This window comes from Anomaloglossus baeobatrachus, chromosome 5 (assembly GCF_048569485.1).
Source record: "Anomaloglossus baeobatrachus isolate aAnoBae1 chromosome 5, aAnoBae1.hap1, whole genome shotgun sequence".
Classification (NCBI taxonomy): domain Eukaryota; kingdom Metazoa; phylum Chordata; class Amphibia; order Anura; family Aromobatidae; genus Anomaloglossus; species Anomaloglossus baeobatrachus.
In genome coordinates, this window is record NC_134357.1 from 577,007,246 (window position 1) to 577,022,141 (window position 14,896).

Below are 14,896 nucleotides of genomic sequence, written 5' to 3' on the forward strand. Positions count from 1 at the left end.
TACATGCAGTACATATTCTGCAGGGTTGTACCGTACCAGAGGAACACCAGCCGTACTCCTTTCAGATCTTCGTAAGTCAGTACCTGCCGTGTTTGTGTGGGTGATTTTAATGTCTGTCGGAGCAACGACATTTGGAGGTAGCTCTGGAGCTACCGGAATCTGCAATGCCAGACCTTGGTCATCTGGTGCTACGTTGCTGAAGTCATTACAGCAGTGGCACACAAGGTTATTTGGCCGACCCGTGACTGTTGGATAAGGCGAGACAGGTGGGCATGTGGGCGTGTCGGAGATACACCTTTTCAACTAGTTCCGGTTCAACATACAACGGGGCCCTACACATCCTTCAGGGATCACAGTGTACACACTTCCCTCTATAAATGGTCTGTCCACTACCGTGTAAGGTGTAGCCTCCCACTGGTCGTCCAACTTTCCACCCAGGCGAGAAACCCGTACAAGTACCCTTTCGCCCACTAGGAATTCATCTCCGTGCACCAGTCCACGATTTCGATGAGGATGGTCCCGCACTTCTTCCCCCACTATCCTGTGGATTTCCCGCAGGTTCCATTGGTGACTCTGAACCCATTCACTGGCTGTGCAATACTCAAGTTCCCCAGGTACTGACAGGTTTAATTCCTCGACCTTCTTCCGAGGCCGTCCAAACATCATCATGTAAGGGGTAAACCTGTTAGTGCTATGGACTTTATTGTTATAGGCCCACACAAGTTCGGGGATGAACTCAGTCCACCTCGCCTTCTGTTGCTGTTCAAGCGTCCTCAACATCTGTAGCAGCGTATGATTGAACTGCTCACAGGCCCCATTCCCTTGCGGATGATAGGGTGTCGTCCGCAATTGTATGATGACATAGACCTGCAGCAACTCAGTCACAAGTTTACCCTGGAAGCAGGCCCCTTGACCTGAATGTAGCCGCTGGGAACACCCGTAGGTCAGGATAAAATGCTTACAGATCACTTCCGCTGCGGATTCAGCGGTCTGGTCCCTGGTGGGGACAACCACGGCGAATTTTGTGAAGTGATCAGTCATCACAAGGCACGAATGGTGCCCACTCCTAGAATACCCAATCGTCAGGTAATCTACCATTAACACCTCCAGTGGGGCGAAAGTCACGATGGTTTGAGCAGGGGCCCTTTGTTCAGGGGACTTATTGAACTCGCAGGGCCGACATCTAGCACGCACCTCCCTTACAACTTCTTCCAAGCCGGGACCGTATACAAATCGGTGCAACCATCGATACATTTTCTCAGGCCCAAGGTGAGCACCTTGGGTATTGGCCCCACGAGCAATGTCTGGGGCTGCTAAGGATGGGATTACTACCTGCCATTGGTACCCTAACTCAGCCAGTAAGTAGATCCAGCGATGCAACACTCCCTCTGTTATTGTCAGTCTGTCCCACTGCCGAACCTTTGGCTTCTCCAACCTCAGCTGAGCTCTAGCTTTCACATCAAGCCAAGTTTTCTGATTCACCCACCTCTTTACTCATGACAGCCAGGGGTCCGCGTTCTGTAGATCGGCCCATTCTTGACGAGTCTTACCCAGCAATCTGACTACTCGTGTCACCACCCCACTTGAACGTGCCAGATCTACAAACTCGGGTAATCACCTCAGGTTAGGAATTTCGGTATCCTCGAGATCTTCATCTACCTCACACCCTGGCGCATCTCGCGTTACCTGTGGCAGGGCATCCGCATTGGAGTTCCCTTTGCCGTATCGGAACCGAATCGGGTAATTAAATTTGGACATTCGCGCCACCCATCGCTGTTTTAACGCTCCCAGTTTGGCGTTCTCCAGATGCGCTAGCAGGTTATTGTCTGTAATCACAAGAACCTTCGATCCCGACAGATACTCAGCAAATTTTTCGGTCATGGCCCACACCAGTGCTAACATCTCCAGTTTGAACGAAGTATAGTTATCAGGGTTGCGCTCAGTGTCCCGTAGGGATCGGCTGGCATATGCGACCACCCTCTCCCGTCCCTCTTGCTTTTGGGCCAACACTGCTCTCAGCCCATGCAGACTTCCGTCCGTATATAGAGTAAAAGGCCGGTCAAAGAGAGCATATGCTAACAGAGGTGCCTGTATGAGAGCGGCCCAAATTTGGTCAAATGCCTGTTGTTGTCGATCGGTCCATTGGATAGGCTGATTCCTGGGGCCCTGAGATGTCCCCCTCAATAACTCATTCAATGGTTCACACATCTTAGCGAAGTCTTTCACAAACTGACGATAGTATCCGGCCAAACCAAGGAAGGCCCGCGCGTCTCTCACAGTTCTGGGAGTGGGCCACCCCTGGAAAGCCTGTATCTTGCTCTCGGCCGGACGCACCCCATCCGCTGACACCACATGTCCCAGATATTCAATCTGGGTCTGGAACAAGCAATACTTTTTGGGTTTGTGTGACGCCCCCAAACTAGTCAGGGTATCACAGGGAACTGCACCCTCTTTTCATCCTGGTGCAGAACCCACCCTCCATGGTTCTGGGATCCTAAACTTTGATGTTGCTTCCACCAGCATTCAAACCCTAGTCACCTTACACCACACCCGGGCAGGCACACCAGTGGGTGGTCTAGATGGAATAGGGCTACCTGCCTAGGGGTCAGACAGACTGGTGGGAGGGACACAGTCAGAACAGTGGTAGCCCTCAGAGAGTGAGGAGCTAGGGGGAGTTGGAGCTCCCTGGGAGACTTTGGCTAGGTCACAGACGGTGGTCTGGGACCGGAGGAGTCGGAGACCCGGTCGCAGGGTATTGGAGAAAGGAGCCAGACTTAGTTTTCGAGAACGGTCGGCACCGGAGTACCTACTAACCGAACGTGTACCGAGCAAGGCGGTGCACTGGATCCTAGATCAGGGAGTAGCTTCACGCAACCTGATAATTAACCTGTGGAGGATAGTATCTCTATGAACTGTCCCCAAGAGCTCAGAGAACGAAGACACCAACACAACGCGGGGGATAGGAGAAGTATTTTGCCTTTCCCAGAACAGACAGAGACTCTTCAATCCTTGGCAACGGGTATGAGTCACGCACGGTCTACGCGTTCAGCTTGCGGTAATCAACACAAAACTGTATGGACCCGTCCTTCTTCCGAACCAGTACAACCAGCGCAGTCCAGGGACTCTGACTCGGGCGGATCAAGCCATTATCCAACATTTGCGTTAACATACTCTTGACCTCCTGGTAAAGATTCGGGGGAATCAGGCGACATCTCTCTCGGATTGGGGCCACGTCCCCTGTGGGTATCTCGTGTTCTACCGCCTTTGTGCAGCCAAAGTCTTCATCACTCCTGGACAAGGCAAACTGGTATTCCCATAGGGTAGTCTGTAGCTGTTACACCTTTTCCGGTGTTAGCTGGGTTTTATCCATCCATCCATCAGCTCTATGCTCTTCTTACCATTCCACATGGGCGTGGGTGACTATTCTTCTGCTGCCCGCATCGACAGAGTCCAAGCAGTCTGGCAGTTTCCTTTCAACGAGAACTGATTCTTGTGGAGAACTTCTTCATCGCACACATACCCATTAGCCAGTTTTGAGCCCGACACCAAAGTCGCCTCATGGCTCTGCAAGTTCAGGCACCTCACCGACACCCTCCGATTTTGTACAGTGGCCAGCGTCCTGGCAATCATGAAGCCTCCCATGCTTTCGGACTGTCTCACTGGCTCCAGAATTACTTCCACACCATTCAGCTTCCTATGGGTCCCCACCGGCATCAACACCAGCTTCTCTCGATCCGGAGAGATAGTGACAGCGGGGCCACGTGAGATACACACCACTCCCACTGCTCTTCCTCCCGCTGAACTCTGCTGTATACCACACGAACGGACCATCTGCTGTAGGGCCCTCTGCATGACCTTATGAGTTATCACTCTTTTTCCTGTATCCTGGGCCCTCACGCTCGAACAGAAGAGAATCCAGTTTCCTCAGGATGTTCATCCCTAGGACCACCGGGAGATTTGGCCTTGCCTGCGTTTTCACTAGTATCACTCCCTTGGTTCCCAGCTTCTGTCTGCACAGCTGCACCTTCATCTATGCGATGCCCGCTACTGGAATCTCTTCATTGTTAGCCGCTTTCAGTCTTAATAAATGCCATGATTCTGGTTTAGCAGCTTCCTTGAAGTACGTCTGGAAATATTCCACCAGCATAGTCGTCACCTGTGATCCAGTGTCTACCAGACACGCGAACTTCTTCCAAGCAAACTTTACCTCTAGTACAGGACTCTCCGTAATCAGATCTTCTGAGCAGAGTTCGGGCATTGGTTCTCAGTTCTGCCTTGCCATGTGCCTAGCTACAGTGAGGGCTTCCCTTTTACTGCTGTTGCAGTTTCTTCTGTTCTGCCCCTCCGGCAATCTCGTTGCAGATGTCCAATCCCTCCGCATCTCCAACACCAGATAGGCCCTCTCATCCCGCTTCTTGCTACCTCTGTTCTGGGGCCGGCCGCTGTTCCTCATGGTGTATAATGCCGTGACTGCATGTCCACCATAGGAGGCGGCATTTGTCCAGGCATGGGAGTATAGGGGCATAACGGTGCTGGGTATGTTGGTGGCATCCCCTGAGCCCGCAGTTGTTGCATCTGTTCCGCCAGACTCTCCACAGGCTTCTGCAAGACTGCTAGCTTTACTTAGACAGAGTCTCGACTCAATTCCCTTGTGTCAACTGTTTGCATGTTACTCCATTTCAGAGCAGACTTTACCTCCAGGGTCCGCGCCACTGCCTCTTGTTGTATTTCAGCGTAGGTAACACCAGGGGTACTCCTTGCGTTCAACAGTAGTTCGCTCCTTAACATTTAATTTTGGATCCCCTCAATGAACTGATCACGTAAAATGCGATCAACCTCTGCCTCAGCGCCCACCGTTACATTTAACTTCTTAATCTCCTAATGCAATTCTTCCAATGCGATGCCATACTGAATCAGACTCTCTCTGCTCCTCTGAATCTGAGCAAAAAACTGTACTCGCAGTTGTTCAGCCGCTGCCACATGGTCAAAAGTTTTTTCCAAGATCTGAATTATTTCATCTACTGTCTTCGGCTGTCTTTCTGGTTTCAGCAGAACAACCTTGCAGGCATTTCAGTCCAGAGCATTCAGTGCGACCTTGGGCTGCAGTTGGGGTGTACGCTGTGCAAGGCAATGGCGTTCTTCAGCCGGCCCACCCAATCACTGAAGAGTAAGTTATACCCTTCAAACTTAGCCAGATGATTTAGCAGCGCGCCCGTTGCAGAGCACCCTATTAGCCGCTCACTGCTGGTCACCAAGGAGAAGGGGGTTAAGTACAACAGGGGTGTTGCAGCGTCTCCCACTTGCTCAGGGTTATCCATAGCAAACACCGTATCCTGCCGACTACACCAAATACGACGGATGCCGGTCGCTATGACTTTTAAGGCACGATGGCACTATAGAAAACCCAGGGACACAAAGATGGTGAATAACAGTTTTCTTTATAAGTCTAAAAAATATTTACAAAACCAGTTCTCTTACAACTTATGGGCCACAACAGCCCAGAATAAACAATAACAATTTATGCAACTTGGAGGACTTCAAGTGTCGGTCTGTAGAGATGAACTAGACTATATTTTTTTTCCCCTTTGCTATACCGCTCCCTCCCCTATCAATTAATGGGGCTTACTCGAGTGCACTACTACAGATAACAGCACGTGATCCCTCCAAGGATATAATCTTACAACCACCTCCCCTTATGTTTACAATTCAATCAGGGTACCCGGCCAACTTCCCATATACAGTAAGAAACAAGTGAATTTATGTACATGTACCGCTATGCAATACTCTGTACCTCACTGCCCCAAGACAGTGTGATGAAGCAAAGGCAGAGTAGTCTGTTATTATCAGCACAACACAGCTTAACTTCTGATAAATTTCGGGTCAGAGCAAATGCCTCCAGATAAACAAGCAAGCAAAGCTCCTTGTCAGCAAACAGTCTTTCAAAGAATAGTCTTCCTTCAATGCGTCCTCTTCCTATCTCTCTGTCCCTAACTGACTATTAGTACACCGATTGGTCTCAGGTCAGTTGCTACTCACAAAAGTCTTCCACCCAAGATGGTGTCAGTCTCCCTCAGACTGCTTCTGATTCATTCTTAGATGACCTTATACAAGCATTTTCTGGAGAAAAGTTCGCTCAGATGAATTTTCCTCATCGGGGCAGTAGGAGCTCCAATGAAAAAAAACAGGCAATCCTATTTGTCCAGAACACAGGAGTTCAACAACCTTCTCCCTCTCTTGCAGCCTTCTTCCTGTCACTCTCTTCTTGCTCCTGCAGTCTCCAGATCTCAACTGAACTTTTAACTGTCTCTATCTGTTTACGTTAGCAGGGAAACCTAATGTAACCCCTTACTGTCTAGCAGTGTGCCTGCCCTCTAGTGACAACTAGTGGCCATTTAAGTTATAGCATATATATACAATACTTCATTAACAAACATACAAGTTTATCTTATGTACTGTTACGTCACCGCCGGAGTCTGCTCCAGCGACTTCTGCTCCGATCGCAGGGCGACACCGTCTTCCTGCCGTGGATGGTGCTGGTGATGGGAGAGGAGTCGATGCCAGCGGCACCGGTGGGCACAGGCTCCGATCATCCACAGGGCTGGGTTATCTTGGGATCTGCAGTACCGCTGGCTGACTGTGGGTGGCGTGTGTCTTCCAGCTGAAGTTGCCAGCGTTCAGCTACAGCCAATGGGAAGACACCACACCCTTCTTATTCCCCCTCCTGTCACATGACCACTGCCAGAGATAGTTCTGATTTCCTGGCTCCTGGTCCGCCCTATTCTGTTTTGTGATTCCTGTGTGCTAACTTCTGCGTGTTTTCTGACTACCCTTCTGCCTGCTGTTTTTGTACTTCGCTGCCCGATCCGGATTTGACCTCTGCTCCGTTTTCTGATTACGTCCTTGTCTGCCGATTCTGTCCCTATTCTGCTATTCTCATCGGACTGCAGCCTTCCACAGGTAGTGATCTCCAGGGCCCTGTGTAATTCCAAATCCCTGTATCAGGGTTAAAGGGTTTCAGGGTTCTGGGGGTCCTGCTTGGTGAGTGGCTTCCCTCTAGTCTGTCCATTACATCCCCCCTGAGTCTGTTGATCCAGGCAGGCGTTACATGTACATTTTCACCCTGTTACAGGGACATATATACTAAGACAAAAGCGATATACAGTACAGACCAAACGTTTTGACACACCTTCTCATATCTAGAACAATTATTAAAAGGAGACTTTGTACAGCAGGCCTTCATGGTAAAATAGCTGCTAGGAAACCACTGCTAAGGACAGGCAACAAGCAGAAGAGACTTGTTTGGGCTAAAGAACACAAGGAATGGACATTAGACCAGTGGAAATCTGTGCTTTGGTCTGATGAGTCCAAATGTGATATCTTTATATCCAACCACCATGTCTTTGTAGAAAAGGTGAACGGATGGACTCTACATGCCTGGTTCCCACCGTGAAGCATGGAGAAGGAGGTGTAACAGTGTGGGAGTGATTTGCTGGTGAAACTGTTGGGGATTTATTCAAAATTGAAGGCATACTAAACCAGCATGGCTACCACAGCATCTTGCAGCGGCATGCTATTCCATCCAGTTTGCGTTTAGTTGGACCATCATTTATTTTTCAACAGGACAATGACCCCAAAACACACCTCCAGGCTCTGTAAGGGCCATTTGACTAAGAAGGAGAGTGCTGGGATGCTACGCCAGATGACCTGGCCTCCACAGTCACCGGACCTAAACCCAATCAAGATGGTTTGGGGTGAGCTGGACCGCAGAGTGAAGGCAAAAGGGCCAACAAGTGCTAAGCATTTCTGGGAACTCCTTCAAGACTGTTGAAAAACCATTTCCCGTGACTACCTCTTGAAGCTCATCAAGAGAATGCCAAGAGTGTGCAAAGCAGTAATCAAAGCAAAAGGTGGCTAGTTTGAAGAACCTAGAATATAAGACATATTTTCAGTTGTTTCACACTTTAAGTATTTCATTCCACATCTTTTCATTCATAGTTTTGATGTCTTCAATGTGAATCTAAAATTTTTAGAGTCATGAAAATAAAGAAAACTCTTTGAATGAGGTGAGTCCAAACGTTTGGTCTGTACTGTATACCAGGATGGGGATCATATATACCAGGATGGGATAAAGATGGGCAACATATATACCAGGATGAAAGACCTATATACGAGTATGGGAGACACATATACCTGGAAGGGGCCCAGTATGTGGGACATTAGTACAGAATTGGGGGATTTTATCCCCGTAACAGTGTCAGCAGCATATCCTACCCATTACAGTGCTTCATGACCCCATTTTTTTGTTAATTTTTTCCCTATATTCCTTCTTCAAAACCTAGGTGTATCTTATGGTTCAAAAAAATACAATAATTTCTAAAAAAAAAGAAAAAAAAAAAGAAAATGGTTCTTTTCCTCAGAAATTCTTACTCATAACACTGTAGCCAATTTTAGGATAAAGCCCTTTGAATTATGGTACATCATGATGGCTTCTCCCGTGTGACTCATCTGACAACAGGACCTGATTAATGATAAAAACATTTGGCAAGTTCTGAAAGCAAAAATGGCTGCTCTGCTCTGTTGGTTTTCTGATGTGGGCAAGACTTGATTTACCAGTTAAACATTTCAATTATTCACAACATGAAAAAGGTTCCTTCCCTGTGCGGCTTCTTCACATGTTTAACAAGATGTGATCTCTGAGAATTACATTTGCCACATTCAGAACATAAAAATGGTTTATTTTGTGTGATTTTTTTTATGGTAAACAAGACGTGATTTCCTAGTAAAACATTTACCACATTCTGGGCATGAAAACAGCATCTCCCCTGTGTGAGATCTTTGATGCTGAACAAGGTTTGATTTCTGAATAAAACATTTCCCACATTCTGGACATGAAAATGGCTTCTCCCCGGTGTGAAATCTTTGATGCCGAACAAGGTTTGATTTCTGAATAAAACATTTCCCACATTCTGAACATGAAAATGGCTTCTCCCCGGTGTGAAATCTTTGATGCCGAACAAGGTTTGATTTCCGAATAAAACATTTACCACAGTCTGAACATGAAAATGGCTTCTCCCCGGTGTGACATCTTTGATGCACAACAAGATCTGATTTCTGAAAAAAAGATTTACCACATTCTGAACATGAAAATGGCTTCTCCCCGGTGTGACATCTTTGATGCCGAACAAGGTCCAATTTGCGAATAAACCATTTCCCACATTCTGAACATGAAAATGGCTTCTCCCCGGTGTGAAATCTTTGATGCCGAACAAGGTTTGCTTTCCGAATAAAACATTTACCACAGTCTGAACATGAAAATGGCTTCTCCCCTGTGTGACATCTTTGATGCACAACAAGATCTGATTTCTTAATAAAACATTTACGACATTCTGAACATGAAAATGGCTTCTCCCCTGTGTGACATCTTTGATGCACAACAAGGTCTGATTTCCAAATAAAACATTTCCCACATTCTGAACATGAAAATGGCTTATCCCTAGTGTGAAATCTTTGATGCTGAACAAGAGTTGATTTCCGAATAAAACATTTCCCACAGTCTGAACATGAAAATGGCTTCTCCCCTGTGTGACATCTTTGATGCACAACAAGATCTGATTTCTGAATAAAACATTTCTCACATTCTGAACATGAAAATGGCTTCTCCACTGTATGAAATCTTTGATGCCTAACAAAAGCTGATTTCTGAATAAAACATTTCCCACATTCTGAACATGAAAATGGCTTCTCCCCTGTGTGACATCTTTGATGCCTAACAAGATCTGATTTCTGAATAAAACATTTCCCACATTCTGAACATGAAAATGGCTTCTCCCCTGTGTGATATTTTTGATGGTTAGCAAGGGTTATTTTCTGAGTAAAACATTTTCCACATTCTGGGCATGAAAATGGCTTCTTCCCTGTGTGAGTTTTTTGATGGATATTAAGACTTGATTTTCTGGTAAAACATTTCCCACATTTTGAACATGAAAATGGTTTCACCCTTGTAGGAGCTGTTTCATGTTCCACATCCCTTCTGTAACTTTTGTTTTGCTTACAGTTCTGTGATAAATTGGAATTTTGGACTTGTTTGAAAAGATCTGATGATGAAGCTTTCCGAGGAAGGACTGCAGGTATATTTGGGACAGCAGCATGCTCTTCATATGTATGATGTGTGATACTTTTTTCATCTGTTTTAAATTCTGAAGATAATAGATTTCCATCTGAACTCTCAATACAGTCACCTGCTAAAAACAAAGACAATGTTATTATTTTTTAATGATATTATCTTGAAAGTACACTTTTTTTTAACCATAGCATTAGAAATGAAATTAGAAAAAAATGTATTCTTAATCTGTTGTCCAATTTCGACATCTAAAGGCTGCTTTACACGCAGCGACATCGCTAGCAATGTCGCTAGCGATCGCACCCGCCCCCGTTGTGCATGCGTCACGGGCAAATCGCTGCCCGTGGCGAACAATATCGGTAGTTCGCGTCACACGCACATACCTTACTAACGACGTCGCTGTGGCCGGCGAACAACCTCTTTTCTAAGGGGGAGGTTCGTGTGGCATTACAGCGACGTCACACAGCGGGCCACCAATAGAAGCGGAGGGGCGGAGAGCAGCCGCATAAACGTCACTCCCACCTCGTTGCCGGAGGACACAGGAACACTGTTCGTCGTTCCCGGGGTGTCACATGTAGCGATGTGTGCTGCCTCAGGAACGACAAACTACCCGCGTCCCAAAAATGCAACGATATTTGGGAAAGAAACGACGTGTCAACAATCAACAATATTTGCGGAACTTGGGAACGTTAGCGGTTGCTCATAAGTGTCACATGCAACAACGTCGCTAACGACGCCGGATGTGCGTTACGAATTCCGTGACCCCAGCGATTTCGCGTTAGCAATGTTGTTGCGTGTAACGGGGCCTTAAGAGTAGTGATGGGCAATCCACCCGATGGTCGGGATCGGTGATACTCGTCGGATCATTTTGTAGATCAGGATCGAGATAACACGATTTTGCGTCCAATCACCGATTGGACTTTACAGTTATGGGATGGGGCGTGGGGGGCTGTAAAATAAAGAATAGTTAATAATAAACATTGTCATTATACTTACAGGTCCTGCGACACGTCCTGCACTCTGTCTCCTGCTGCTTCTGCTTCCAAGTACAATCATCGCGGTGTCCTCCCGGTAACCAAAAGGACCTTCCGTGACATCATAGCCATGTGATCAGTCACGTGAAAATGTTGTATTATCTCATTGGCTACACACTGGGTCACATGATTATGACCAATAGAAGCGGAGGGGCGGAGAGCAGCCGCATAAACGTCACTCCCACCTCGTTGCCGGAGGACACAGGAACACTGTTCGTCGTTCCCGGGGTGTCACATGTAGCGAAGTGTGCTGCCTCAGGAACGACAAACTACCCGCGTCCCAAAAATGCAACGATATTTGGGAAAGAAACGACGTGTCAACAATCAACAATATTTGCGGAACTTGGGAACGTTAGCGGTCGCTCATAAGTGTCACATGCAACAACGTCGCTAACGACGCCGGATGTGCGTCACGAATTCCGTGACCCCAGCGATTTCGCGTTAGCGATGTTGTTGCGTGTAACGGGGCCTTAAGAGTAGTGATGGGCAATCCACCCGATGGTCGGGATCGGTGATACTCGTCGGATCATTTTGTAGATCAGGATCGAGATAACACGATTTTGCATCCAATCACCGATTGGACTTTACAGTTATGGGATGGGGCGTGGGGGGCTGTAAAATAAAGAATAGTTAATAATAAATATTGTCATTATACTTACAGGTCCTGCGACGCGTCCTGCATTCTGTCTCCTGCTGCTTCTGCTTCCAAGTACAATCATCGCGGTGTCCTCCCGGTAACCAAAAGGACCTTCCGTGACATCATAGCCATGTGATCAGTCACGTGAAAATGTTGTATTATCTCATTGGCTACACACTGGGTCACATGATTATGACATCGTGCAAAGATCCTGCAGTGTCAGCATGCTCGCCGGTACACGGTGCTTTCCCTAGCATCTCAGTACTCTGTAAACTTGGCGACCACCGTGTACCGGAGAGATGCTCGGGCACATACTCCGCTCCCCCTCCCTGCATCTTGGTGCTCTTTACACAGTCAGCCCACATGCAGGGAATGGCTGCCACAGCCGATGATGAATAGCGGCGCTGGGAATCAGGTGATCAGAGATCACCATTACTATAGTATAGTAACCCGTTCGTTAGGTTACTATGGCAATGGTGGTAGCGGTGACATCACCGCTTACCAACCTGCAGCCTCTGATCACTCATTGAGTGATTAGACAGTGCGAGAGCAGCAGCAGCAGCGTTCTTCCTCCCCCCGTGCATTCTGATATAGCAGAGCTAGATCAGTGACAGAAGACCAGGATCGTGGAGGGGTGAGAGGGAGTAATAAAGATGGAGTCCCTAAGTGTGTGTGTATTTATTTCTAATAAAGTATTTTTTCTCTGTGTGGGGTCTTTTTTTTTTTTTTAAACCCTTTATTGGAGATTCTTAATGGCCGGGTTAAACTTGCCTAACATTAAGAATATTGGGCTTAACACCAGCTGGTAAAACAAAGCCGGTATTAATCCCTTATTACCCAGCCTGTAACCTGCCACCAGGTCAACTGGAAGAGTTGATACAGCGCCAGAAGATGGCGCCTCTATGAAAGCGCTATTTTCTGAGGTGGCTGCGGACTGCAATTTGCAGCAGGGGGGCAGAAAGCTTGGGCCACCCTGCGCTGCAGATTCGAATCCCCAGCTGCCTAGTTGTACCTGGCTGGATACAAAAATTGGGCAAAGCACACGTCATTTTTTTTTTTTTAATTATTTCATGAAATTCATGAAATAATTAAAAAAAATGACTTTCCTATATTTTTTGTTCCCAGCCAGGTACAAATAGGCAGCTGGGGGTTGGGGGCAGCCTGTACCTGTCTGCTGTACCTGCCTAGCATACAAACATATGGCGAAACCCACGTCATTTTTTTTTTCTGGCAAAAAACTTTTTTTTTTTTGTAAAAATAAAAGGGCTTCCTAGTATTTTGATTGCCAGCCAAGGTAAAGCCAGGCAGATGGGGGTGGCAGCCCGTATCCATCTGCTTTATGTGCGCTGAGAATCCAAAATACCGCGGAGCGCTACGTCATTTTTTAAATTATTTATTTTTATACAACTATATATTGTATATGTGGCCATTTTTCACACTGTCCTTTTTTGTCTCATATTTACACATCATCAAGATACGCACCTGTTCACATTGTAAAGATGCTGCCAGTACGGTTTGAAGTCAGGTTAGTACCAGCGTGGGAAACCAGCAAGGGATCCCCTGTTTCATTCTGTTTTTTCTATTGTATAATGCATATAACAGGGAGTGATGCTCTCTGTTTGCTGGATTTGCACTCTAGCTCCTGGCTGCTTCATTAGCCTTTTTTTGTGTTCACCAGCTGATCTTGTAGGTTTTTAAAACCCAGAAAAGATGCAGTGTAGTGTAGGACCCAGCAAAGGAGGGTGCCGTGAAGGGGCGCTGGGCTGGTAATACAATGGCCATTATAATATTCCAAATACCTCCATTTATGTTATAAGGTAGAATTTATTTTGGTTTTTCACAGTGTGCGGCTGGTCCTTTTTTGTCTCATATATATATATATATATATATATATATATATATATATATATATATATAAAATTATATATGTACACACATACATACATACATACAGTGCCTACAAGTAGTATTCAACCCCCTGCAGATTTATCAGGTTTACACATTCGGAATTAACTTGGCATTGTGACATTTGGACTGTAGATCAGCCTGGAAGTGTGAAATGCACTGCAGCAAAAAAGAATGTTATTTCTTTTTTTATTTTTTTTTTTAAATTGTGAAAAGTTTATTCAGAGGGTCATTTATTATTCAACCCCTCAAACCACAAGAATTCTGTTTGGTTCCCCTAAAGTATTAAGAAGTATTTCAGGCACAAAGAACAATGAGCCTCACATGTTTGGATTAATTATCTCTTTTTCCAGCCTTTTCTGACTAATTAAGACCCTCCCCAAACTTGTGAACAGCACTCATACTTGGTCAACATGGGAAAGACAAAGGAGCATTCCAAGGCCATCAGAGACAAGATCGTGGAGGGTCACAAGGCTGGCAAGGGGTACAAAACTCTTTCCAAGGAGTTGGGCCTACCTGTCTCCACTGTTGGGAGCATCATCCGGAAGTGGAAGGCTTATGGAACTACTGTTAGCCTTCCACGGCCTGGACAGCCTTTGAAAGTTTCCACCCGTGCCGAGGCCAAGCTTGTCCGAAGAGTCAAGGCTAACCCAAGGACAACAAGGAAGGAGCCCCGGGAAGATCTCATGGTAGTGGGGACATTGGTTTCAGTCAATACCATAAGTAACGTACTCCACCGCAATGGTCTCCGTTCCAGACGAGCCCGTAAGGTATCTTTACTTTCAAAGCGTCATGTCAAGGCTCGTCTACAGTTTGCTCATGATCACTTGGAGGACTCTGAGACAGACTGGTTCAAGGTTCTCTGGTCTGATGAGACCAAGAACGAGATCTTTGGTGCCAACCACACACGTGACGTTTGGAGACTGGATGGCACTGCATACGACCCCAAGAATACCATCCCTACAGTCAAGCATGGTGGTGGCAGCATCATGCTGTGGGGCTGTTTCTCAGCCAAGGGGCCTGGCCATCTGGTCCGCATCCATGGGAAGATGGATAGCACGGCCTACCTGGAGATTTTGGCCAAGAACCTCCGCTCCTCCATCAAGGATCTTAAGATGGGTCGTCATTTCATCTTCCAACAAGACAACGACCCAAAGCACACAGCCAAGAAAACCAAGGCCTGGTTCAAGAGGGAAAAAA

The 14,896-nt window shown here is 46.6% G+C and overlaps 2 protein-coding genes across 2 annotated transcripts in view; one reads left to right on the top strand and one right to left on the bottom strand.

Annotated features, from left to right (window-relative positions):
* LOC142310593 (uncharacterized) overlaps positions 1–1,254 on the bottom strand; it is a 91,647-nt gene extending 90,393 nt beyond the window's left edge. Inside the window, exon 1 of the mRNA XM_075348111.1 lies at positions 460–1,254. Within this exon, the coding sequence (XP_075204226.1) occupies positions 460–1,254 (795 nt within the window). The remainder of the gene's footprint in view (positions 1–459) is intronic.
* Positions 1–14,896, top strand: part of LOC142313105 (uncharacterized) — a 327,654-nt gene that overhangs the window by 147,197 nt on the left and 165,561 nt on the right. The window lies entirely within an intron of this gene.